The sequence below is a fragment of the Aspergillus luchuensis genome, chromosome 3 (genome assembly GCF_016861625.1).
Source record: "Aspergillus luchuensis IFO 4308 DNA, chromosome 3, nearly complete sequence".
Lineage (NCBI taxonomy): Eukaryota > Fungi > Ascomycota > Eurotiomycetes > Eurotiales > Aspergillaceae > Aspergillus > Aspergillus luchuensis.
Window position 1 is genome coordinate 1,464,496 of NC_054851.1, and position 24,196 is coordinate 1,488,691.

The 24,196-nt window shown below is 52.6% G+C and overlaps 8 protein-coding genes across 8 annotated transcripts; 4 read left to right on the forward strand and 4 right to left on the reverse strand.

Moving 5' to 3' along the window:
• Positions 1 to 773: 773 nt before the first annotated feature.
• niiA (nitrite reductase niiA) lies at positions 774 to 4,567 on the reverse strand (the record flags this gene model as incomplete). The annotated part of the gene is made up of 9 exons (XM_041687029.1): positions 774 to 1,770; positions 1,825 to 1,982; positions 2,045 to 2,517; positions 2,569 to 2,771; positions 2,832 to 3,347; positions 3,400 to 3,482; positions 3,538 to 4,077; positions 4,170 to 4,320; positions 4,395 to 4,567. The coding sequence occupies 9 exons, from the start codon at positions 4,565 to 4,567 to the stop codon at positions 774 to 776; spliced, it is 3,294 nt and encodes a 1,097-aa protein (XP_041540954.1).
• Positions 4,568 to 6,214: 1,647 nt separating this feature from the next.
• niaD (nitrate reductase NiaD) lies at positions 6,215 to 9,169 on the forward strand (the record flags this gene model as incomplete). The annotated part of the gene is made up of 7 exons (XM_041687030.1): positions 6,215 to 6,485; positions 6,573 to 6,672; positions 6,729 to 6,987; positions 7,040 to 7,275; positions 7,328 to 7,551; positions 7,603 to 8,226; positions 8,280 to 9,169. The coding sequence occupies 7 exons, from the start codon at positions 6,215 to 6,217 to the stop codon at positions 9,167 to 9,169; spliced, it is 2,604 nt and encodes an 867-aa protein (XP_041540955.1).
• A 948-nt stretch (positions 9,170 to 10,117) lies between these two features.
• Positions 10,118 to 11,219, forward strand: AKAW2_30509S (uncharacterized protein; the record flags this gene model as incomplete). The annotated part of the gene is made up of 4 exons (XM_041687031.1): positions 10,118 to 10,286; positions 10,375 to 10,520; positions 10,610 to 10,793; positions 10,873 to 11,219. 4 exons carry the CDS (start codon positions 10,118 to 10,120, stop codon positions 11,217 to 11,219), a joined length of 846 nt encoding a protein of 281 aa, XP_041540956.1.
• A 394-nt stretch (positions 11,220 to 11,613) lies between these two features.
• On the reverse strand, positions 11,614 to 13,198 carry IDH2 (isocitrate dehydrogenase (NAD(+)) IDH2; the record flags this gene model as incomplete). The annotated part of the gene is made up of 6 exons (XM_041687032.1): positions 11,614 to 11,685; positions 11,754 to 12,473; positions 12,537 to 12,659; positions 12,730 to 12,816; positions 12,975 to 13,040; positions 13,109 to 13,198. 6 exons carry the CDS (start codon positions 13,196 to 13,198, stop codon positions 11,614 to 11,616), a joined length of 1,158 nt encoding a protein of 385 aa, XP_041540957.1.
• Positions 13,199 to 13,744: 546 nt separating this feature from the next.
• On the forward strand, positions 13,745 to 16,929 carry AKAW2_30511S (exocyst subunit SEC5; the record flags this gene model as incomplete). The annotated part of the gene is made up of 2 exons (XM_041687033.1): positions 13,745 to 16,135; positions 16,201 to 16,929. The coding sequence occupies 2 exons, from the start codon at positions 13,745 to 13,747 to the stop codon at positions 16,927 to 16,929; spliced, it is 3,120 nt and encodes a 1,039-aa protein (XP_041540958.1).
• Positions 16,930 to 17,110: 181 nt separating this feature from the next.
• Positions 17,111 to 17,832, reverse strand: AKAW2_30512A (uncharacterized protein; the record flags this gene model as incomplete). The annotated part of the gene is made up of 2 exons (XM_041687034.1): positions 17,111 to 17,607; positions 17,694 to 17,832. The coding sequence occupies 2 exons, from the start codon at positions 17,830 to 17,832 to the stop codon at positions 17,111 to 17,113; spliced, it is 636 nt and encodes a 211-aa protein (XP_041540959.1).
• Positions 17,833 to 18,762: 930 nt separating this feature from the next.
• AKAW2_30513S (uncharacterized protein) lies at positions 18,763 to 21,271 on the forward strand (the record flags this gene model as incomplete). The annotated part of the gene is made up of 2 exons (XM_041687036.1): positions 18,763 to 19,038; positions 19,169 to 21,271. The coding sequence occupies 2 exons, from the start codon at positions 18,763 to 18,765 to the stop codon at positions 21,269 to 21,271; spliced, it is 2,379 nt and encodes a 792-aa protein (XP_041540960.1).
• A 1,092-nt stretch (positions 21,272 to 22,363) lies between these two features.
• On the reverse strand, positions 22,364 to 24,189 carry capA (adenylate cyclase-binding protein; the record flags this gene model as incomplete). Its single annotated transcript, XM_041687037.1, has 4 exons — positions 22,364 to 23,357; positions 23,412 to 23,713; positions 23,766 to 24,015; positions 24,143 to 24,189. 4 exons carry the CDS (start codon positions 24,187 to 24,189, stop codon positions 22,364 to 22,366), a joined length of 1,593 nt encoding a protein of 530 aa, XP_041540961.1.
• Between the last annotated feature and the right edge of the window lie 7 nt (positions 24,190 to 24,196).

The window sequence follows — 24,196 nt, forward strand, 5'->3', positions numbered from 1 at the left end:
GCACAAAAAAGGGGTTGCAGATCGACTGTCTACGTTGGACAATGATACATCTTCACTCCCGATATAGGAACTCTCGGCATCCGATTTCGTATCAAACAGTGAGAGATAGGCTGAAACTGGCTGATAAGGAGACCCAAACAATGAGAATGCTGTCCCAGTTGGGAAGAAAAAAAAAGTAAAAAGAAAAGCAATGTCATGCACGGGCCACCTCGTGGGCTGATCCTTGATAAGTCATTCGTTCCAGCCAATCAGCGTGTTGCTATTAGGGGGGCCCGGACAAGTTGACAGCCGCTGCCCTAAATTGGAACGCCGGACTGCTTTTGGTGCAAATACTCGAAGTGGTCATGCAAGGCACGCAAGGCAAACACAAAATACAACGAACGCTCCTCGGCTACGAACGGCTGCCCCGGGCCCCCAATGTAAGCTCCTGGGGGCCGGACTAGCATCTGCTCACTGATGTATGGCTTCCCCGAGCATGGTCTAAACACAGTTAATATAGGCAGCAGCTGCATCGGGCAGGATATGGCACCATCTTAATATCCACGATGGGTTCCAGTTATCCAGTCGCGTGTGTCGTCTGAGGGCTCCCTGGGCCACCACTAAGGCTTAGGTGTAATACCAATAGTAGACAATGTGGAACTGGTATTGGAAGATACATAGAATAAATTACATGGTGTGCTGTAGACGGACATCCTCATCCAGTCAAAGAAGCTCTAGCTCAAATCGTAACATCATCATCGTCATCATCATCACCCTCGCCACAGACGAACTGACTACCAGTCAATCACCGTGGACGACGCAACCGTACTGCACCCAGATGCCTTCTCGCCCGCCTTCTTCCCTCGCATCCCCTTATACTTCTTGTCATGCTTCTTGAAAGGATCGGGCGCCTCGCCCTTCCGCACCTTCCACTTCTCCGTCCCCAGAATTGAGTCCAGCTCCTCGACAGGCGGCAGCTTCAGATAGATCCACCCGTCGTCCCGTTCCTCAATCGGGAACGTCGCGATGTTCATGCTCTCGTCGTTCGAGCATCGACCCGCTTGCTCTCCGTTCAGCTCGAAGTTGCGCTTGTGGTAGGGACATGACACCCAGTACTTGCCGGCGTCATCGTCGCCGATCAGCCCGTCTGACAGGACAAACGCCCGCTTGTGAGGGCACATCTGTTGCGTCGCGTAGTACTTGCCCTTGACCTTGAAGATGGCCAACTGCGTATCCCCACGCTTCACATTGGCGGATGACATCTGTGGCGAGCCATCCGAAAAGTAGTCAGCTTTGATGATAGGCTGCCACGAGAGACTGGACCATTGGTGGCCCTTAAAGTCCTCTTTGGCCGGTTCGCTGGGCCAATAGGTCGGGCGCTGCTGGTCGCGCTCCGTGATCACCTCCACGGTGTCGACGGTATCATTCGTATTAGCAAATTGTTGGAAGTATTTGCGTCGCTTGGGGTTCCGGACCGTTTCGGTCCACTCGCAGAAGTAACTGTCGACCAGTTCCTGCATCTGCTGTTCCATCTCCGCCCCAATGCCCAGTTTATCTTCCACAACTACCTCGCGTAGATATTCAATACCACCAGGGAGATTCTCAATCCAGCGAGCTGTCCGCTGGAGCTTGTCTGCCGTGCGAATGTAGAATATAAGATACCGATCGATCATCGGAATGACCTTCTCGGGCGGAACATCTTTCGCGAGGATCTCGGAATGCCGAGGTTTGGCACCTCCGTTGCCTCCAACGAAGATGTTGAAGCCCTTGTCGGTGGAAATAAGACCAAAACTGAAGCAGATTAGCCAGATGCCTTGAGTATACAGAACATTTATGTAGACTCACTCTTTGTTCTGTGCCTCGGCGCATTCTCGCACGCAGCCGGAGACAGCGCCCTTTAGCTTGTGCGGGGAGCGGATACTCTTGTAGCGTTCTTCTAGCCGGATGGCCATGCCAACACTGTCGCCAATACCGAACCGGCACCATGTGGTCCCCACGCAGCTCTGAGAAGCGTTAGTATGTTCCCAGACCACCCCAATTAACGAATCAACATGAAGTTACATACCTTGATAGTCCGAAGCGACTTGGCATACGCATGCCCGCTCTCCATACCTGCATCGACCAGTTCCGTCCAGATGTCAAGCAGATCCTGCTTCTTGGCTCCAAACAAATCGATACGCTGACCACCAGTGATCTTGCAGTAGAGGTTGTATTTCTTGGCGACCTGCCCGATCGTAATCAGTTTGTCCGCCGTGATTTCTCCTCCAGGTACTCGAGGAACAACCGAGAAGGTCCCGTTCCGCTGAATGTTGGCAAGGAACCGATCGTTTGTTTCTTGTAACTCGTGTAAATCCTTATCCATGATATGTCTATTGAAAAGACTGGAGAGAATCGAGGCAATTGCAGGCTTACAGAGCTCGCAGCCAAGCGAATCGGGGTTCTTGCCGACCGTCCTCATGACATCCTCGAACGTCTTCAGTTGCTTAATGGCGATGATGTTGTAGAGGTCGGCCCGCGAGTGTGGAATATGAGCACATACTGCATACACATTAGAATAATGTCAAAGCCAAAAGATAAGTGTATACATACAGTTGTTCGAGACTTCTTGTCCCATGTCCAGCATGGCCTTGTTGAAGATGGACTGCACTAGCGGCATACAGCCGCCACAGCCGGTTCCCGCTTTAGTGCACGATTTGACCTCCGCAACGGTTTTGCAGGTGCCATTCTTAATGTTCGAAACCAAGTCGCCTTTGGTAACATTATGGCAGGCACAAATTTGAGTGCTGTCATCCCTATAGGCGCATAAGGTATTAGCCTATTACTTCGGCGTCTGCGCGATTCTGATAACTTACAGATCATCGGCATTTTCCTCCCCACCGCTCTGAGCCCCCAGAATGAACTGGCTGGGAGGTACGTCCAGCTCTTTTTGGGACTTGACCATCTGGTTCAACTTGAGATAGTCCTTCGTATCCCCGATCATCATACCACCCAGGAGGTATTTGCCGTCCATGGTAAAGAGATATTTCTTGTAGACACCGCCAAAAGGATCCTTGTATGTAAGCGCCTTTACAGCTGGCTCATCTTCAGCTGCACCTCCGGAGGGCATTGACGGCCGTTGACCGGGGAGGAACTTGGGCCCATCCCGATCGGCGAAGAAGTCACCAAAGCTAGCCACATCGACACCTAGCAGCTTTAGCTTGGTACTGAGATCGGGTCGCTTGAAGCTTTTGGGTTCCTTGTCGGGGTTGGTGAGGTTGTATGCGAGCACGTCGGCCATCTCGATGCCGGGAGCGATGATACCAAAGGTTTGGTTCTCCCAACTTGCACATTCTCCGATCGCATAAATGTCTTCGATGGATGTCTGGAGGCTGTTGTAGTGTGTCAATATTTATTAGATGATTCTTCAAGCTCTGACTATACCTTTCATCAATGACGAAACCTCCTCTTCCAGCACACTGGATTCCCGCGGACTGGCCCAGCTCATCTCGTGGCCTGACTCCGATCTGCCCTGGGAGTTAGCACGCCAAAAGCAGCTGGCAATGGCAAAAGGAAACGTACAGCAAAACAGATGCATGAGCAGCTGAGTTCTTCACCATCTTCGAAAACAATTCCAGTAACGTTGTTATCGTCATCCGTATTGATGCGCGCAACGCGCTTCTCGTGTAGTACATCCAAGCCCAGCTCTCGAATCTTGCGGGTCACAAGGGTGCCAGCATCTCCATCCAGCTGTCTCGCTAACACCCACTTGTTGCGATCGACAAGTTTGACACTGCCAAAGTCTTGCAGGTCTGTCATCGCTTTGGCCGCCTCTAGGCCCAGCAGACCACCTCCTACAGTGACGCCCGTCTCACCTTTATGCTTGGATGCAAACTCTATGAGCTTTTCCAGATCCGAGATCGTCCGGTAGACAAAGATGCCCTTGGCATCGTGTCCCGGGGTGCGCGTGGGAAGTACGGCATCAGAACCCGTAGCCAAAATCAGGATATCGTAAGGAATAACATCATCAGTCGATGTTTTGACCGTCTTACGGTCGGGAAAGATGTCGGTTACCCGAGTGTTGAGGTGATAGTCAAAGGATCGGTCTTTGATGGAACCGTACTAGTTAGGGCACCGGCTTCGGCGTTAGTGTCTGGACCAGGGCCGCCATCCCGAGCGCGGATCGGAAACTCAGCAGACTACGGAGTACTCACCCATTCTCTTGGGTTCAAGTATAGATCTTCGATCTTGCGATGCTCAAAAAAGGACGATAGGCCGACTCGATTGTAGGCAATGTGTGGTTCTTCACCAATGACAACGATATCATACTTTCGTCGCTCTGAGTCCTGCTTGACGAGCTTCTCACTAAGAACAACCAGGAGTAGTCAGCATCTCGAGTTTCGGCGTTAATACACAGTTGTTCGACTGCCCGAACATACATGAAGGATATAGCCACCATTCCCAAGCCGACCACCACGATCTTCTGGCGCCTATTCGAAGCCGATCGGCGAGTAGCCGGATCTGGTAGGGAATCAACTGCAGGAGGGAGAACGCTGGGGACGCTGTCCATGACGACAGCGTCACCATTCCCTGATCCATCCAACAGAGGCATTGTGATGACAGAGGATAATCATGGAATCCTACATCGATGGCAGTGGCCAACAGGAAACCAGCGCGGTTTTGTTTGTGCCACAGGGAAAAGAGAATCCCCGCGGCACCGGAGCTGCGCTACACAGCCATGAACAACAAACCACCATCGTTGTAACTATCTCGCCAAGAGGAGACCGATAACTGCGCGGAGTTGCGGACATAGGGGCGTTTGAGTTGTGTTTCTCCGTGGGATACTGGATGGGTGACTATGACCTCTGAGGTAGTCAGTTGCGAGGGGGGTCCATGCATGATCGTTCTGTAATCAGGGACCTCTTGACCCGCCATGCAGATCATAGAGGAGCCACCGTTCGTGGAGAGGGGAAAGGACGGATAAGAACCGGGCATACGATGGGTTCGATCGGTAATTGGGGAGTGGCTGCATGGATTCGAGCGAGCGAGTGCGACTCCGCGGAGATGCAATGGAGAAAGGAAGGCATTGAGGCTGTTGCTTATCGCGACTGCCTTATCGGTTCCTGATAAGCGTCTGATTGGCCGTGATCGGAAGTATACGTACCAGAGATTGATTGATTGATTGAAGCTCCTTGCAGTTGCTGGAATCATCAACTTCATTGTGAGGGATTTCGAGGGATGCGTTGACTATGGTTTGGTTTCCAGCAGCAGGTGCATGCTACATAGCACCATGTATTACTGACTAACCACTACTGACTGACTACCAGTTGTTTTTAGACGTCTGCTCACTGACCACTACTTAGTCGACCGATGGGACCATTGCTTTCCATCTTTTTTTTTTCTGCCCGTCTCCACTGCGGCAAAAAGCTCAACAGTCCCAGGCAATATTACTTACTCAATATTCTCCGATACCGTGAATACACGAGAACAATACTCTGTTCACGGCCAGCTGGAGACTTCGTAATCCTGCTGCAATTAATGGGCAATTAATCGGCGGTGGAGCCCTCTAGACAAGTGGATCTGGCCGCTGTCCTCCTGGGGCTTGTTTTTCCATTACAGCACAAATTGTCACTAGTTTAGTGAGTCTCTTGGCTGCTCGGGAGAGGCTTGTTTCCGGATTTTTTTCATGTCTGGGTTTTTTATACTTTTTTTTTTTTCGGGACCAGGTCTCAAGTGCCCACACCCCCCCGTAGGAATGTTCGAATGAGAAGCCCGGTTTCTCCCTGTCTTCCCGGCTGGAGGACACACCAGGCCATGACTAGACCATCTGAAGAGTACGGAGTATTACTATTACATATCTCTGCTCGTTAGATCACTCATTGTTCGAATCCACCGGCTCCCGCGGAAATCTCTCCGGCCGAAGGTTGACCCTCAATCACGCCCCCCAAAGAGGATCTCAAACAAGGTGGAATGCCTCCTGTTTCTTCTCCGTGGACTTAGTACCAGATCCCGGCCGTTGCTGGTCACCCCGTTGAGCTAATCCAAAAGCCGGCAGTTTTGAGGGTTCATCTGTCATCTGGTTTTTGAGCGATTAATTTTCCCGTAGCTAACCCTGGTCTTCCCCGGATGTGTGTCTGGCTCCTCTCATCTGCCTTCTGCATGCTCTGTATCGGTCCGAATCTATACTCGTCTCCATTCTCGATATTGTCTCATGTCTGATCTGGCACCTCGAGGCTATTGAACCACATAAGCGCATATCATGGCGACTGTCACTGAGGTGCTGACAGAGCCTTTCACCGCTCAAGGGGTCGCCCTCAAGTCGGGTCCGATCAAGGTCCACCAAGAGGAGCTGCCTGCCGTGGAACTTCCAGACATTCCTCTGCCGCCCCCTTCAAAAGCACCAACCGAAGTTCTCAGTATAGACAAACCAACTCCCGATTATCATGTCCCCCGCGACCCTCGCCTTATCAGACTGACGGGTGTTCATCCCTTCAATGTCGAGCCTCCACTTACGGCTCTGTACGATGAAGGTACTCAACCTCTCTCCCTGCTGCCCTGTCCCCTCTGAACTCCGCGCAAGGGCCCTTGTAGTCGTGGCGATGCTCACTGGAAACTAGGCTTCTTGACTTCCCCGGAACTATTCTATGTGAGAAATCATGGCCCGGTACCTTTGGTGAAGGACGAAGACATCCCAAATTGGGAGATTAGCATCGAAGGGTAAAGAATATCATTTCCCCCAAACGTCGCGCCGTTATCTGACAAGGGATATGCAGCCTAGTGGAGAAGCCGCTTGTCCTCAACTTCCGGGAAATCTTGCAGAAATACGATCAGATCACAGCACCAATCACTCTCGTCTGTGCGGGAAACAGACGGAAGGAGCAGAATGTGGTCAGGAAGACCAAAGGTTTCTCATGGGGTTCCGCTGGCCTGTCGACAGCCCTTTGGACTGGCCCAATGATGGCAGATATCCTACGGAGTGCGAAGCCTCTGAGGAAAGCCAAGTATGTTTGCATGGAGGGAGCAGATAAGCTGGTAAGTCGCCCTATCCATCCATGCATGTAGTGCTCTGACATTTTGCTTCCAGCCAAACGGGTATTACGGCACCTCAATCAAACTCAATTGGGCCATGGATCCCAATAGGGGAATCATGCTGGCCCACAAAATGAACGGCGAGGATCTCCGTCCTGACCACGGCCGTCCCCTGAGAGCCGTCGTACCCGGCCAGATCGGTGGCCGAAGTGTCAAATGGCTCAAGAAGCTCATTCTGACTGATGCGCCCAGTGATAACTGGTACCACATCTATGACAACCGAGTATTACCGTAAGACTCGCCTATCCGACCACAAGAGTACGTTGTCTTAACTTTTATCCAGGACAATGGTTTCGCCCGAAATGTCATCCAGTGACCCAAACTGGTGGCGCGATGACCGATATGCAATTTATGATTTGAACGTGAACTCTTCTGTAGTATACCCCGAGCACAAGGAGGTGCTGGATCTTGCGTCGGCAGGCCCGTCGTACAACGTGAAAGGATATGCCTATGCAGGAGGCGGTCGGAGGATTACAAGAGTTGAAATATCTTTAGACAAAGGCAAATGTACGACGATCATCACACAAATGTGCTGAAGCAGAGCTAACCTGGTTTTAGCCTGGCGATTGGCCAACATTTCATATGCCGAAGACAAGTATCGTGACTTCGAAGGGGACCTGTTCGGTGGCAGAGTAGACATGTCCTGGCGCGAGACTTGTTTCTGCTGGAGCTTTTGGTCGCTGGATATCGCCATTCCCGAGCTAGAAAATACAGATGCCATTCTTGTGCGGGCCATGGATGAGGCCTTGTCTCTCCAACCGCGCGATATGTACTGGTCTGTTCTGGGCATGATGAATAATCCTTGGTTCCGGGTCACCATCACAAAGGAGAATGGGACTCTCAGGTTCGACCACCCAACAGATCCTACCGGGCCTGGTGGATGGATGGAACGCGTCAAAAAGGCCGGTGGTGATCTGGCCAACGGTAACTGGGGAGAAAGACACGCAGGAGAGGAACCGGCAGAGCCAGAGCCCGAGAAGGAGATCAACATGAAGAAAGACGGCGTGAACCGGATGATCGACCTTGAAGAATTCAAGAAGAACTCAAGCGATGAGAAACCCTGGTTCATCGTGAACGGCGAAGTGTACGATGGCACGGCATTCCTTGAGGGCCATCCTGGAGGAGCTCAGAGTATCATTTCCTCTGCTGGCATCGACGTTTCGGAGGAATTTTTGGCCATCCGTATGTCTAAGGACCTTTTTTGATTGGAGTTTGGAATACTGACACACTCACAGATAGCGAAACGGCCAAAGCCATGATGCCTGATTACCATACCGGAACCATGGATAAGGCGTCGTTGAAAGCGCTCAAGAACGATAGCGCACCAGAATCGGATGAACCTCGCGCAACATTCCTCCAGTCGAAATCATGGTCAAAGATGACCCTTGTGAAGAGGAAGGACGTGTCATGGGACACCCGCATTTTCACTTTCCAGCTTCAACATGACAAACAGACCCTGGGCCTGCCCATTGGCCAGCATCTCATGATCAAGGTCGCTGACCCCATCAGCAAAGAAGCCATTATCCGCTCATACACCCCTATCTCCGATACCAACCAGGAAGGCACCATGGACCTGCTGGTCAAGATTTACTTCGACACTCCCACAGTCAAAGGTGGCAAGATGACCATGGCTCTCGAGAAACTCGCATTGGGATCAGAAATCGACTGCAAGGGTCCCACTGGCAGGTTCGAGTACCTTGGAAACGGCAAGATTATGGTGAGCGGCAAAGAGCGCCATGTTAGTTCTTTCAAGATGATCTGTGGAGGAACTGGTATCACGCCAATTTTCCAAGTGCTACGTGCAGTGATACAGGACAAGCAGGACCCAACCTCATGCGTGGTCCTGGATGGCAATAGACAGGAAGAGGACATTCTCTGTCGTGACGAACTGGACGCCTATGAAGCGTTGGATAGCAAGAAGTGCAAGGTGGTACACACATTAACCAAGGCTCCGGACAGTTGGACTGGACGTCGTGGACGTATATCGGAAGACCTGCTGAAGCAGTATGCCATTCCCGACGGCAAGAGCATGGTGCTCATCTGTGGTCCAGAGGCCATGGAGAAGTCCGCCCGCAAGATCCTACTGGAGCAAGGATGGGCGGAGTCGGACCTTCATTTCTTCTGAGGGGAGCACCTTCTCGGTTCCGGAAATAGCCTTCGTCACTAGTATAGAAAGACGACGATGTTAGATTGTATATAATGACGCTAATTTCGCAAGAAACATATACAAACTGTAATGTGCTTCAAGTGAAAGGATAAAGTGCGCCTTGATGTGCGCCTTGATGTGCGCCTGCAATATGCGCGAGTCGAACGTAGGATTCTTTTACCAGTGTCAAAAGCGTATCATTCGCTCACTCACGTTGGTCAAGTCAGATAGACTATCGGTCCTGCTTGGCGAAGGAAAGCGACAGCAAGCTCAATGGCATCGCACCATAGTCAGCAGTCATATTTCACAGTGGAACCGACGACCGACAGATGTAGCCTCATGGGGCATACCATGATGGCTACCGCTCAGAGATCATATTTAGCATTGTCACCCTGCTCTTCTCTGAGGCATTCTCCTGCCGAATCTGTCAATTGCACTTCATAGGACACTTGAAACAACTCGCAGTCCGGAACCAATAATGACGTCTTTCAGCATATAGTTCGTACTATGCAGCGGACAACTACTCCCACGCCAACAGCTTCGATGGATGCAGAAACCCCAAGACGAACTGAGCAATACTCTGTAAGCCATGACCAGACAGCGGGCCAGCAGTGGATTCTCCCAGATTCATCGTCCTCAATCGAACACAACCCATCAAAGTCTCGTGGGAATTTCAAGTGACAAGCACCAGAGGACGCGTTGGCAGCGCGAGATCACGCCTCACTAAACCAAATACAGTCTAGCTTCTCTCCCCGTTCAACGCCCGGACCACCGCTTGTTCGGGAAACCGAAGCGGCAGGAATTCGCCGCGGTTCAGCCAACCCGCGGACGAGAGCTCTCCCCTCCGTCCCTTCAGCAAACCATTATTTACCTACCCACCTCTACGGAATACAAACAAGCTCTCTCATTACATACTATTCAACCGCCATGCCCCCGCGCAAGAAAGCCAAACTCACTCCTCAAAATGAGAATGCCGAGCCGTCCGCAAGCACCACTGACCAGCCAACAACCGCGGATTACGACCCAGTGACAGATCCCTGGACGGACGAGCAAGAGACCGCGTTGTTGAAGGGCATTATAAAATGGAAGCCTGTAGGTATGTCAGCAATAATTCCCCTCTGTTAGGCGCAAGGGCAAGCACTACTCCGAACAGTGTGTCGCTAATGAGCTTTCTCTTTTTCAAGGCATGCACAAGCACTTCCGCATGATCGCGATTTCGGAGTTCATGAAAAGCCAAGGATATGCGCCCGCGCACGCTGAACACACACGGATACCAGGGATATGGAAGAAGCTGGGTACATTATACAATCTTCCGGCCTTGGATGAACGGGTGGGTTGATGCCTCGTTCCAACAAAGAAACTTGCATCCTCTGAACTCCGGCTCGTGCTAACACTTCTCAATCATTACGGGATAAACAGGAAGATTCATTGATAACAGACACCGCGGAGGACTCGAAGGAATTCTACTGCCCGTTCGAACTACCCCAGGACGAATACGGAGAACTGATGTTCGAACGGCGACTGGCGATGGAAGGGACGGCGTCTCCTGATCCGAGCACGCATGCGGGATCGAGGAGGGGGAGCACGGTGGCTGATACGGACGGTGCGTAAATGATACTACTACCTCGGTTGTCGGATCGTTGGAAGAAACATACTAATCGCAAGCTGTTCATCTCACACAGAACCACGCTCTTCCCCCGCGCCATCACGAGGACGGAAATCAGGCCGTGGCGGGCGTACCTCTGGACGAGGCACGCGTTCGTCGCGTCTTCAAGTCGAAGTTGAACCGCCGGCGAAGGGTTCCGGAGCTGCGGAGGAAGAAGGGGATTCTGGCGAGGAGACAGGCGCGAATGAAGATGGCGATGAAGATGGTTCGGACGCTGCGAAGGATGATAGCGAGGTCGATGAGGAAGCGGAGGGAGGATCGCCTACGACGCGAAGTACGCGCGCCCAGACATCGAGGACGAAGCAGAAGGGGAGAAGTGCAGCAGGCACAGGAACTCGGAGGGGTCGACGGCGTCAGCCTTGATATTGATACGTGCTTTCCCGCTGACGTTCGTTGGCTCTGTCTGTAACAAATACGTCGATAATGATACCTTGGGAGAACTAGGCGTTTTGATGGGGCTTTGTTTGTATTATCACCTTTCTTTTCCTTGGTTCTACAATCGATTGTTCTTTTACGGGGACGGTAGTGAACTAGGCAAGTTCTGTCGATCATGCTACTCGCTACTAGTATCTTTCTTTCTCCAACAATGACTGAACAGATTGGGAGTAGGAAAAGTCGAGGTAGAAAGTAAAACAACATAGATGACATCTAAATACATGGGAGCACATACAGTAGATCACTACATATTTGGTCTAGAGTCATTCACAGGCTAAAAAGGAAACAATTTAGGGGAATAGTACAGGCATGTTCCAATCCCTTACAGACGCTTCATGATGGCCTCAGCATACTCGTGGGTCTTGGCGGAACCACCCAAGTCACCGGTGAGGGCCTAAAATTGCAACTATTAGCATCGTGTTTTCGCAATGTTGACGTCAGATTGATGGGATGCTAGCTTACGTTTCCTTCGGCGAGGGTGTCGAAAGTAGCCTTCTGGATACGAGCGGCGTGCTCGGTCAGACCCATGTGCTGAAGCATCATGATACTGCTCAGAAGCAGAGCAGTGGGGTTGGCAAGACCCTTGCCAGCAATGTCGGGGGCAGAACCGTGGACGGCCTCGAAGATGGAGCACTCGTCACCAATGTTACCGGAGGGGGTCAGACCAAGACCACCGATCAGACCGGCGCACATGTCGGACAGAATGTCACCGTACAGGTTGGGCATGACAAGGACCTTGTCGTTGTAGGGGGTGGGGTCGGTAACGATCTTCAGGCAAGAGTTGTCCAGCAGCTCAGCATCGAACTCGACGTCGGGGAACTCCTTGGCGATGTCACGAGCAAGGTTGAGGAAGAGACCGTCGGACATCTTCATGATGGTGGCCTTGTGCACGACACGGACCTTCTTCTTGTTGATGGAACGAGCGTACTGGAAGGCGAAGCGGAGCACTCTCTCGGAGGCCTCCTTGGTGATGAGCTTGATGCTCTGGACGACACCATCGACGACGACGTGCTCAATGCCGGAGTATTCACCCTCGGTGTTCTCACGGATCAGGACGGTGTCGACATTGTCGTAGGGGGTCTTGTAACCGGCAACGGAACGGCAGGGACGGACGTTGGCGAAGAGGTTGAAAGTACGACGGAGGGTCAAGTTCAGAGAGACGTGTCCCTTACCGACGGGGGTCTATGTGACGAAGCGTTTAGAAACTAGATCCATCGCAAAAGAGTCTAGAAAGGAAGGACGTACAGCAAGAGGACCCTTGAGCGCAACGTAGTTCTTCTGGACGCTCTTGATGGCTTCGTCGGGGATGGCGGTCTTGCCGTCCTTCAGGATGGGAGTAACATCGACGGGCTCCCACTTGACAGGGGCCTGCACACAGGTAGTTTAGCATCGCTGGGTTTGTATATCATAGGCGATCGTAGGAAAGCGGGAGGCGTACGTTTGCGGCAGCGAAGATATCCTTCACCGACTGGGAGATCTCGGGACCGATACCGTCACCCTCGATCAGGGTAACAGTGTATTTTCCCTATAAGGACACATCAAGTCAACAACACCATTCATATAAGATCCATCCTTCGGTACAGCTGTTGGATATAGGCCGTTGTCGCAGGTTGCGGCGGAAGCTACCGGACCAAAGGATGGACGCAAAAAAATGTTTCAGGCGTTGCCCGGGACGCGACATACATCAGTGTCCTTCTGACCCTTGAACTTGGCGACGCGCTCATCGGCAGCAACGGAGTAAGTGCGGAGCTACATGTGCAGTTAGATCGAAAATCCTTCCAGGTGATGTTGTCGAGGAAAGCGGTCGGTAGGTTTACCTGCGAGAAGGGCGAGGCAATGCGAGGGGACACACGTGTTGTCCGCAAGCATTGACGGGCGGGAGCGACAAAGTTCCTGGCGGCAATCATTGTGATAAAGTCCCCGAGATCGACGTCAAACGGTCAAGGGTGGAATAAAAAGAAGGAATTGGGGGGGTGGTGAGGAGAAGAGAGGAGAGTAAGGAAGAGAAAGAAGAGAGGAGAGAGAGAGGTGGAAAAGGCGGCGGCGGGTTTCCTTGTGCGGGAACGAAGAGAGCAAGTCGCGGCGAAGAAAGGCACTTTAATCCATCCAGTGATTCTCGGCACCGCCGCTCCCGGTCCGACCGAACAAGAGACAAACTTGCGAGTTACCGTCAGTCCACCGGCTCCAGTCTGCTTCCCGTGCTTGATCTGATAACTCCCAAGCTAACCCAACGTCCCAAACGTTCCCTCCGAACTGCCTGACCTGGCTGTGCCTATCCTTTCTATAGTTAACACCCTAATTCTGAACCCCCCAATTGTCCCCACCCTTGCTGCTGCGCGTTTTCCTGCATGTGGCCTCCCTAATCCCTCCCCTCCGTGCTTAATCGCTCCCCCCATAATAACAACCTCCGTTATCGCCGATTTCCCAAAACACCTACCCACCCACCCCCGATCATGGCTGACGTCGACGTGGCCAGTTACTATAACTTGCCCTCGGCTTTCCCTGAAGAATGGCCCGCTGAGCTGGATGAAAGCGACCATTCTGAAGACGAAGCTTTAGAACGTCGTGGCTCGCGCTCGGAGAAATCCCGGTACTTTGCTCTGGAGCGCAGCAATAGCACGCGGAAGGGGGTCACTCTAGGCTCCTTCAAAGGCAACAATGGTCGGGAGAATCTCGTCAAGATGGATGAGCCTGATCCCCTGGGAACCGGGGACAGTGTGCTCAAGATCCTCAAAATGCGAGGCTTGTCGCTAGATGAAGAGAGTCGCCTGCGGAATCGTTTCCTGCTCTCATCGACTTCCTTCTCCCCGGCGCTCTTCCTCTCCCAAGTCCATTCCGATGCGTCGATACGGTCCCTTCTCGAAGGTCTCAACATTCTCTCTCAATCAATTGACCAGAAGTCCGCGTCGCTGAAAGTCCTCGTCGAAGCGAACTTCGAGCGATTCGTTCGAGCCAAAGCGACCATCGACAGTGTATATACAGAAATGAGAAATCAGGGCAAGAAAGAGGAGTATTTGAGCCCTCATGCCAACCGCCGGTCGGTTGGTCATTTGCGGAGCCTCTCGGGAAGCAAACAGAGCATAGCTACCTCGGCCCTTTCCGATGCAGGTCCCGGCAAGAACGCTCTGACGAAAGAGAGCGAATACGGCATGAAGGGTATCCGTGTTCCGTTGCTCGAGGCATCTGTTAAAGCAGAGGAGGTGTGGGGTCCGGCATTGGGAGGACGTGAAAGGGAGCAGGTGCTCAAGTCCGTTGTCGACACAATGGAGAAACATAGAGATATCTATGAAATAGGCGGTCACCTTTCCAAGTCCATCAAGCAGAGAGACTATGACTCTGTTTTTGAGCAGTATCGAAAGGCGAGGGCCCTATCCAAGACTGCCAGGGATATTGCCGATACCGCAACGAGCAAGCATCAGCCATTGACGGATGAAGAGGCCCATGTTATTCTGGCCATGGGACGAATGTGGATAGATGTCGATTCGCAAATTCAAGCCTTCAAACGCGACCTGTGGAGGCGCCTCAGCGATGCGCCTACAACCTCGACCACAGTTACTGCTACGGGTCCCGTAGAGGAGCACATGGAGCTTATCGGTGCTCTCCTGGAGCTAGGGGTCGATGACAATCCTATCTGGGTATGGCTTCTCAGTCGCTACGACTTTTTGAAAAAGAAGATCACGGCATTCTGTGACCGTTGCAAGGTCGAGATAGAAATTTTGAGGCGTCGACTGGCTAGTGGTGAGAAACCGACGCCTCAGGCAGTGGCATCATACCTCCGGTTGGCCCCTCGCGACGGCGCTCTGGACACCCAAACCATGCGCGATAGCGACCAAGTCATCGAGCTCTGGGAATGTATCCATACCTATCTGAGCAGGCTGTTGTCCTCTGAAGGAGGTCTCCTTGGCGAAGTCTTCGATTTTTGGGAAGTAGCGCAATCCTTCATTGACGGCAGCAGGCAAAAGCTTCTTCCAGCTGGGTTCGAGGGAGAAAGTCGCAAACACCACCGACTTTCGTCCAATGACGCCAGAGAGCTGCAAAAGGGAGTAGTCGAGCTTCTCAATCTCATTCGCGAGAGTGTTCTCTCACTGTTCGCCGATCCCCCGGTGGACGATGTATCCCTCCTCACCTCGCCAATCTCCACAGCCAGCCCCAGCAGCCCTGGAAGTCGAGGCGTAACCCCAACAGAGTCGCGTTTCAAGCTTGATCCGAAGAACATGCCCTTCCCCACACCGAAGCGCGGGGAGCATTGGGAAGACTACGCCTTCTGGCCACCATTCTCGAATTCTCTCAGTGGCATTCACTATCTCAGTCAATGTCTCGTGCTCATTGGCACGGCGGCTAGTGAGATGGCCGCCTTGGAGCCTGTGGTGCACAGTGCCAACACCCGTGATCTTCTCAAATCCCTTGTGAGTGTGGCACGCGAACGCTCAGTACGTGTGGCATGCGCAGCTTGGGGGAAGGATGCGGAAATTTGCAAGATGTTGGAAGACTGGACTCGAGACCCGGAAAAGAGAGACTTGACCAAGATGCCTGGTCTGTTTGTTGCCTTTGAGAACGCAATTATCGCGGGTATGCAGAAGATCCTCTACATCCCTGAGGCTATGGCAAGATCTGGTTCCGTCGACGTTGTGACCCAGCCCCCTGCCAAACTACTACAGATGGTTCGCACCCAATTTGTGTCTAGTGTCTATAAGGCGCTGAGTGGCCTGGTTGAGAATGCGGAACATCCTACATCGTCGGAGGATGAGGATGAGTGGATCGCAGCTGGCTCAACGGCGACACGAAGCCAGTTTGATACATCTCCGTCGCTACTCATTGCGGATGCGGTCGATTCTCGGAATAGAGTAAGTAGATCATCGATTCTAAACACGCCAGTCTTCTGCTATTTCCTTGGCTAATGCGTCTACAGAATGTGCGCATCCTCTTGACTTTGTCAAACATCAAGGCATTCCAGGCCGATCTCGTTCCGCAGCTGGTCGCCAACTTTGAGAACTCGTTCTCGGTCCGGTTGACTGAGGAGGCCAAGACCGTCCGCGATGTGCTCAACCAGATCGACGATCGCTTGTTCCAGTCATACACTAAGCCGACCATCAACGCGCTGAACACGACGATTGTCAACAGCATCACTGCCCCCGACTGGGAACCGGCATCGTCCCGCCCGGACCAGGTCCGTCCATACGTCTACACTACCATGCTGGACCTGGTGCTCGTACACACGGAAATCACCACCACCATCCCTTCGACGTTGACGACCGTACCGAGCCGCTCCTCATCCGCCGCCCAATCTTCTTTGCTCTCCGTCGTCCTGACGTATTTGCTGACCCAGGTGTCGACATCGCTTCTGAACGCTTTTAGTTCTCGGTCCTCGTACACTCTGCCAGCCCTCATGCAGGCCACTCTGGACACGGAATTCATCGCGCAGACTATGTCGCAGTTCTCGACCGACGAAGCATCCGCGATACAAAGTCAGATATATGTTGAGCTGGATCGACGGACCACTCACGAGGCACGCGCACGGCTTCAGTCTGAGCTGGGAGAAATGAGAGGCATCCTGAAGCGCTTGAGAGAGAGAACCAAAGGAGAGTTTGCCTGCTTCCGAAAGCCGCGGAGCGGCAACGGGCACAAACCATCCGCCTAGATCAATCCCACCCTTCATCCTCACAAGAGAAATATACAAATCATCTTGAAAGTAGTAGCAGCCTAATCCTTATAAAGAAGATAAAAAAATGTAGTCATTACCTAGTGGGTATCATATTCAAACTTTTGAACACCTTCGCAATCAAATCAACATTGAAACTGCCCTGCCATGCATCATCATCTTATGCCTTCCCAACCAACCGCTCCACCCGACCCAACAACACCTTACTCTCCCTCCCCAATCTCCTCTTCCCAGCCTGATCCGGCCGTTTTGCGCGCGCCATCGCCTCGCGATCCTTCTGCCTGAACTCGCGCTCCTCTCTACGCTTCTCCGCCTCCTTCCTCCGCTTCTCCGCAATTTCCATCTCTCGAGCAAATGCAGAGGGCTTGGGCTTTCTTTCACGACGGCCCTTCGCATTGCGCTTCTCCCCACGCTGCGGTCTACCAGCAGGAGTAGGTTCGGGCTCCGGCGCCGGCTGGTCTAGCATAGCCTGCCGGTCCGGGTGAAGTTCCAACGACGCCGGGGCCGGGTCCGCGCGCTTGTTCTCCTCGTCTTGATCTTGGGCATCGTCGGTGTAGATGGGTCTAGATGGAGCGGCGGCAAGCTCGGCGGCGCGAACTTTGGCGTAGGCCTTTTTGACTTTGGCTTTTTGAATTAGGTCGTTTTTGATTTTTTGGGCTATATTTGGTTTATCTTCTGTTAGCTTTCACGGTTCCAGACTGTCGTGAGGGGTAAGGAAGAAGAAAAGAGGGGAAAAAACTCACTCTTGCGACGGTATGTTCCATCTGGGAGGTTGGCAGGACCGACGCTGAAACCCTTTCTCTTCTTCACGGGGGCATCGTTGGTGGTTTCCCGCTTCTCGTCGGCGGTGGTGGTATCGTCGCGGGAGCGTTTCGGGGCCATGGTTGGTCGGGGCTTTGAAATGGTTGTCTTGCTTTGCTTTTCTTTTCTTTTCCTTTTTTCTTGGAATTCGACTCCGATCGCGGGATGTAAGGAGCGGTGTATTGGGCAGGAAACTAATCAAGCGACAACGTGGCGGGGGTGGGATGTGTTGTTCGTTGACCTTTTTTTTTTTTTAATTGCTGCAGAAGAGAGAAAAGAAAAAAAGTTTTGGACGGCAGAGGCCGAGCGGGTGCAGGAACTCGAGTTTAGCGGGTGATGGGCTGCTCTTGCAGGATGTTCCCAAGCAAAGCTGCGTTGTCTCCACCGGGAATGGCGGGATTTTATTGCAATAATCAGGAGGATTGCAGGGAATAATTCTGCAGGTGTAGGGTTACAATGGAGGGGAAAGGGAAATCGGAGAGGGAAATACAGAGTTGGGCAGATGATGGAATCGAAAGCGTTGCGCTCCGCATCTTCTGGCTCTTTTTTTCCCTTCTCCTCTTTCCGCATTTCTTTCCCCCTCACGTCTACTTTCTTGGTCTTTATTCTCTTTACTCGCGCCCGATTGATTCTCTAGTCGTTTCAGATGTCCTGTTAAATTCCATCGCTCATTAATTTCCGGTCAGTCTTGCTATCTTATCGTCTATACTAAATATATATATATATATATATACCTTCTCTCATCTTCTCTTCCTCTGGTTCCCCACGCCCCGAAACGACTTTACCCACTCGGAGCCATTCTTCAAAAGGCAGATCAAGTCATCGTCGACTCCACCGTGACTCTTCCTCTTCCGCCACTTCGGTTTCTGCGGATCATCGCAACCTCTGCAATCCCCTCCCTCTTGCGTTGTCAGGGTCCTCGTTGTCCCGTCTCCCTGATCTCTCTGCTCCTGAGGTTGCGATGTTTGCCCTCTTTTCCCGTCATTCTGCCCATCCCCTCTCCCGGTGACCATGCCCATCTTCCAGGATCCGGAACACCAGCGGCTCCAGGATGTGTGGTCTGATGATCACCAGCCACGGCTTAATGCTCGACGTCAGACCATCTCCCCCTGGAAACATCCTCCTGGGGAGCCCCTGGGCAGCCACCCCCTCCCAGGGCCTCAAAATGTCCCATACGAAGGCCCCTCTCCGGATCAAAGCCGGGCGGGAATGCATGCAACAAATCGCGAGGAACTGATCCAGTATATTAAAAGCGCCGATGCGCCTCGATGGGCATCACATCATTCCGTATGTCCTGCCACTCTAGAGCCCACTTATTGTCTCGGGTTCTTCTTTTCCTTTGTTCTATCTTATCCAGAACAGCAGAAGCTCTATTGTCATGTATCCGAGACCTTGCTAACCCATTCATTTGTTATAGTCGGGAAGCAGTCCGAACCCTACCTCTCAGACATCCGATGTATCTTCCGCCAATATGAAAGACAAAGCACCTGTAAATGCTGGTCCTAGCGACCAGTCCGACTCGAGTGATCAGCAGTTAGCATCGCCGGCCGATATTGAACGCCCTCGCTCAGCTTTACATTCAGGAGACTTTAGGGAAGGAAGCTCTCAAGTCCAGAGTCAGCAACACGCCCCGTCATCCCCGGTGCCTGGTCGCACCGTCAACGCACATTTTTCACTACTGAGTTCCTCCCCGACGACGCCTTGGTTCAGTACTCCCGTTTTCCCTGCCTCTTTACGAGGCCAATCTCTATCAGTTCAGACAGCAACCCCGGCAGCCCGTTCCCGGGCTCCCTCTCTCGGCTCGTTCTCTTCGAGCTACATATTGAAAGCCCCGACGAGCCCTCTCGTTCACCAGGCGAATAATACAGACCTGGACTTCTCTCCTCGGCCGGAGTACGTTGGTCATTCGGACGCCATCGACAAAGTCAGTCGTCGCCGTACCCTTCCACCGGAAACATTCCAGCACTTGCAGGCATCGCATGGGGGCCATGCAGAGGGGATCTACTTCCAGGCTGATGCTCACCGCACACCATGGGACACGACAACATCTTACCATCTTCAATCCCCTCGGCGGTCCCTGACTTCAACATACAGCCTTCAGCTTGCATCCTCGGTCCAAACTCCGATCACGAGGGTCCGAAGGCCCTCAGTGGGCTCAGAAGTCTCTTCCAGAGCACATGCGCCAATGGTTGGCTCATACGAGGAGTCTATCCTCCGTGGAAGAATGTCAATGAGCCCTTCCAAGCCCTTGGACTTCACCGCGCAAATTGGCGTCCTCGGTAAAGGCAAATGCAAAGCCAACCTCAAATGCCCACCGCACGTGACAATCCCATTCCCGGCGGTGTTTTACAGCTACCCTACATCAGGCAGTGGCCGCTCAATCGCGGACGATAGCCCCAGCCCTTATGTTGGCCTGATAGACTTGGACAATTTCCTTCCTCGGGACACGTCCAGTGGTAGCAGTCGACGTCGCAGGCGCCATCAGAGCCCTGCAGGAACACACAATGACTGTGTCATGGGAAATACCACAGAACATAAGTCAACCGATCAGGAAACTTTGCGCAGGCGCGAGAAGAGGCATAGGAGGGCGGAATCACCCAAAAGTCCACCGGGTGGTTGTTACCGAATCCCACAACACGGTCAGTTGCAGATCATGATCAAGAACCCCAACAAAACAGCGGTGAAGCTGTTCCTCGTGCCCTATGACCTCAGCGATATGGAGCCGGGGACCAAGACATTCATCCGACAACGAAGCTATTCGGTGGGTCCCATCATTGATATGCCTTTGAGCGCTCGAAAGAACTATGGAACCGATCGTCCTGAAGCGTCGCTAAACGCTTCGGAGGATCCCAAAGACAAGCCAACTCTACGGTACTTGATCCATCTAAACATATGTTGTCCTTCTCGGGGCCGATTCTATCTTCACTCTAGCATTCGTGTTGTATTTGCCAACAGAGTTCCCGACGGTAAGGAAAAGCTTCGCAATGAAATTCAATGCCCTGATCCCCGTTACACGCCTTACAAACCCTCGCGGGACTCCAGTCATACACATGCAGCTGCACGGTCATCAACAGACCAGGTGCCACACAAAGCACCCTCAGATCGAGAACCATTATCGATGCTGAGTCCATCGGGGGCTATGACCTCACGAGAGCCCCCCTACCCCGGGAGCTCCTCCACGTGTGCTCCAGAGGACCCGTTCTCAGACCGTACACTTGCAGACCGAGAAGGTGCCCCGCGAGGCACCTCCAACCTCTTCAGTCCTCCCCAGCCTTCCTCACATCCTTTCCGGCCTATTCCGTCACTGTCTCCAGGGCCCAAACTCGACTCAAGTTTTGCGGAACAGTGTAATACGGAGCGTGGGCTCTATGGTAAACTCGGTAAGGGTGAGATCGGCTATGGCGGGTATCCGTTCGCTTTCAACGGTTCCGAAGCTGGTGACAGCCTCCTTGCCAGGAAGCTGAGGGGTTTGGACGTGCACAAGCACGACTCTCCTGACCCCCAGAAGTCCTGTGAATAACGCCGGCACGCTTCCAGCCAGCATGACTTGACCGTATCGTGATGGTAACCTCTTTTTTTTTCATTTCTGCTTCCTCTTCTTCACTTCTTTTATACACCTCGTTCAAGTATTCAACCTTCTCCTCAAGAAGGCCGACACAGCACAGCGGGACAACCCCACGTCTTCCTCAGCTAACAGCACAGCACTATACCTCTTAAGCGCAGATGCAGGATCATCTCATTCATTATAATTGACCATCCTGCCGTTTCCCTAAAAATAAATACGCACGGCAAGGCGCACAGGACAAGCATTACAGTACGGGAACTAGCAAATATACCCACCTCAACATGTCACCCTTTCTCTCATCTTTACATATTCCACTACTTTAGATATTTTGAACAAGTCTTTCCTCCCTTTATCTCTCTTTCTTTAGCCGATACCTTCAATTCTTCCTGATGTCGATCGAACACTAGTTGAAAAACCGATGCGGACTGTGCGTTCAGCAGCAATAATCTCCCTCCCTCTTTGTTCTATTCTATTGTCGGAAATAGCAGTGTCATGCAGTCTTGTAATTGTTCTCCGGGTTTGGAGGGGGGGGAACCCCTAATACGGAAACAATTTCTGTTTTTACTTTCTGTTTCGTCTTGATCCAGTCTGCACTACGCTTGTGGATGTTATATAACATATGTGTCACATAGTTACTGTAGGTTTGATGTACGGTAATTGGATTATCTCCTCTTCTACGTCTCTTGATATCACACCAAGAATTGTGTTGTGTAGTTCATCTATGCCGGGGGTGGATGGAGTGGGGAAAGGGGAAGGTGACACCTGAGGCTCTTCCTGTTTCTATACACGTCCTAACACGGTCTACATAGAAATAGCGGAAGATGAGATTGAACGGAAAAAAATAGATTTTATCTACAGAGATTGAGTAGAATAAAACACAGCACTGAAGTTCCAAGAAGTTGGTTTCCAACTGCCGCATATTATCGCCTCCATTTAGGGTGGTAAGGGTAGTAATAGGTTGTGGTTGTTGTTGTTGTTGTCGGAGATGGGGGGTGAGTAATATCCAAGATTCTACATGTATATGCAGTCTTTATCCACTAGGCAAATCTAACCAGCGTGCTCAACGATCTCGTTGACCAGAACGCCGTTCTTCACGTATGTCTTGATCTGCTCGGGAATGGGGCACTCCTTGGTATCCTCGTCGGTTCCCTCCTTAGGGGGCAGCATGATGTTGACTGCAGTGCACTTGCTGGAGAAAACCTCGGTGGCCAGGCTCTGCTGGCCCAGGTAGACGGTAGCGCCATCGACCTGGTCCAGGAGGAGGGTGGGGACGACACCGTCTATTTGGAGGGCGAACTTGGGGGACTTGATGACGTCAAGGCTGCTGACGAGCGAGTCGACGATGAGGGAGAGGCCAGTGCAGTTGTCGATGGAGATGGCGTTGGCCTTGTTGTTGATCTTGATGATAGTCTTGTTGCAGCGCGAGATGAGGATAGAGTGGTTCTGCTGCGCGTTGATCTCAACGATCTCGCCGGGGTTGTCGAAGTTCTCGATGAACCATTTGCTGCCCTCCAGATCCTTGCGCGGCGGCTTGCGAGCGCGCATGCTCTCCGGCTTGGGTTTCTTGCTCGGCGCGGGCGACTTGCCCCGAACGGCGCTGCCTCCGGAGGTTGGGCTATCGGGAACCATGGAGCTGGCGCGAAGGTTGGGGTTCTTGTGCGTCATCTGGGATTTGTCGACCTTCCGAAGACCAGCGGTGACGGCTTCACCTTGGTTCAGCTGGTCGAAGACAGCTGACATGTCTGGTGCAGCTGGGGCTGCTGCAGGCGGAGGAGGAACGCCGGGCGGCGGGGGAGGAGGGGGAGGAACACCGCCAGGAACGTTCAGAGTCGGAACTGGAGGGGGTGGCGGGGGAGGAGGAGCAGCACCGCCGGCGGCAGGGCCAGAGCTACCGGCCTTGACCTGTCTAAGAGCTTCTTGAGCGTCGATTCCATCCTTGTCGTTCCAGGTCAGGCCCTTAGGGTAGTGCTTCTTCAGATATGCGGCGAGGGACTTGTAGATCTGGTAGTAGGCCTGGATGTACTGGACGTGGGTACGGTCCCTGCAACATGGGTCAGCTCCATTTGGGATTACACAGATTGTTTAGGCGGCGCACTTCTCCTTGTATTCCTTCAGGACCTGGTTTCCGTAGTATTCGACACCTCCAGCCATCTCAGTGACAAAATCGGCGGGCTTGTCTGCGAAGAACCAGCCCAGGGCAACAATACCCTCCGCGACTGCGCTGAAGTGGTTGAAGAGTGGAGAAGCTCTGTTCGACTCGCGAATGTTGTTGATGCTGTCCGAAGCATTGTGGAGGCCCGTCATGAGCTCCGGGGGCTGCTGCTCGGGCTTTCTAGCTTTCGTGGACACAAGGAGGTAGGTGCGCTCGGCTTCGAAGGCTTGAAGGACTACCTTGGACTGCGGAAATTGTGAGCGATGCACTCAGCAGAACATGCGCTTTCTCTCTTACCTGTTCTCCGACCAAGCCATTGATCTTCTGGCCCAGTTCCACAAAGTTTCGGACATCCTCGTTAATCAGGGTGTCAAAGTCCTGGATTTGCGGCGGGATGGGAGGCGGCGCGGGAGCCGCAGCGGGAGCTGACTTGGGAGGCTCAGGAGTAGCAGCTTCAGGCACAGCAGGGGGGGCTATGGTCTTGGGCGAGTTGGGGTCATCCAGTGACATAGCCATATCCTCCAAGCGGGAGGTCGCGGCTTCCAACCTGTTGGCATTTCCAGCTGGTTAGAAACACATGTAATCGGACGCATATGGTACTGATAGAGGGATATATTAAAGAATAGAAGAGAGCACAGCGCTGAGGTTCCAAGCGCATCTGATACAAGGCTTACCGCTTGATAAGGGTGGTGAGATTATGCATGTGGCTTCCTGTCGCCATCTTGACG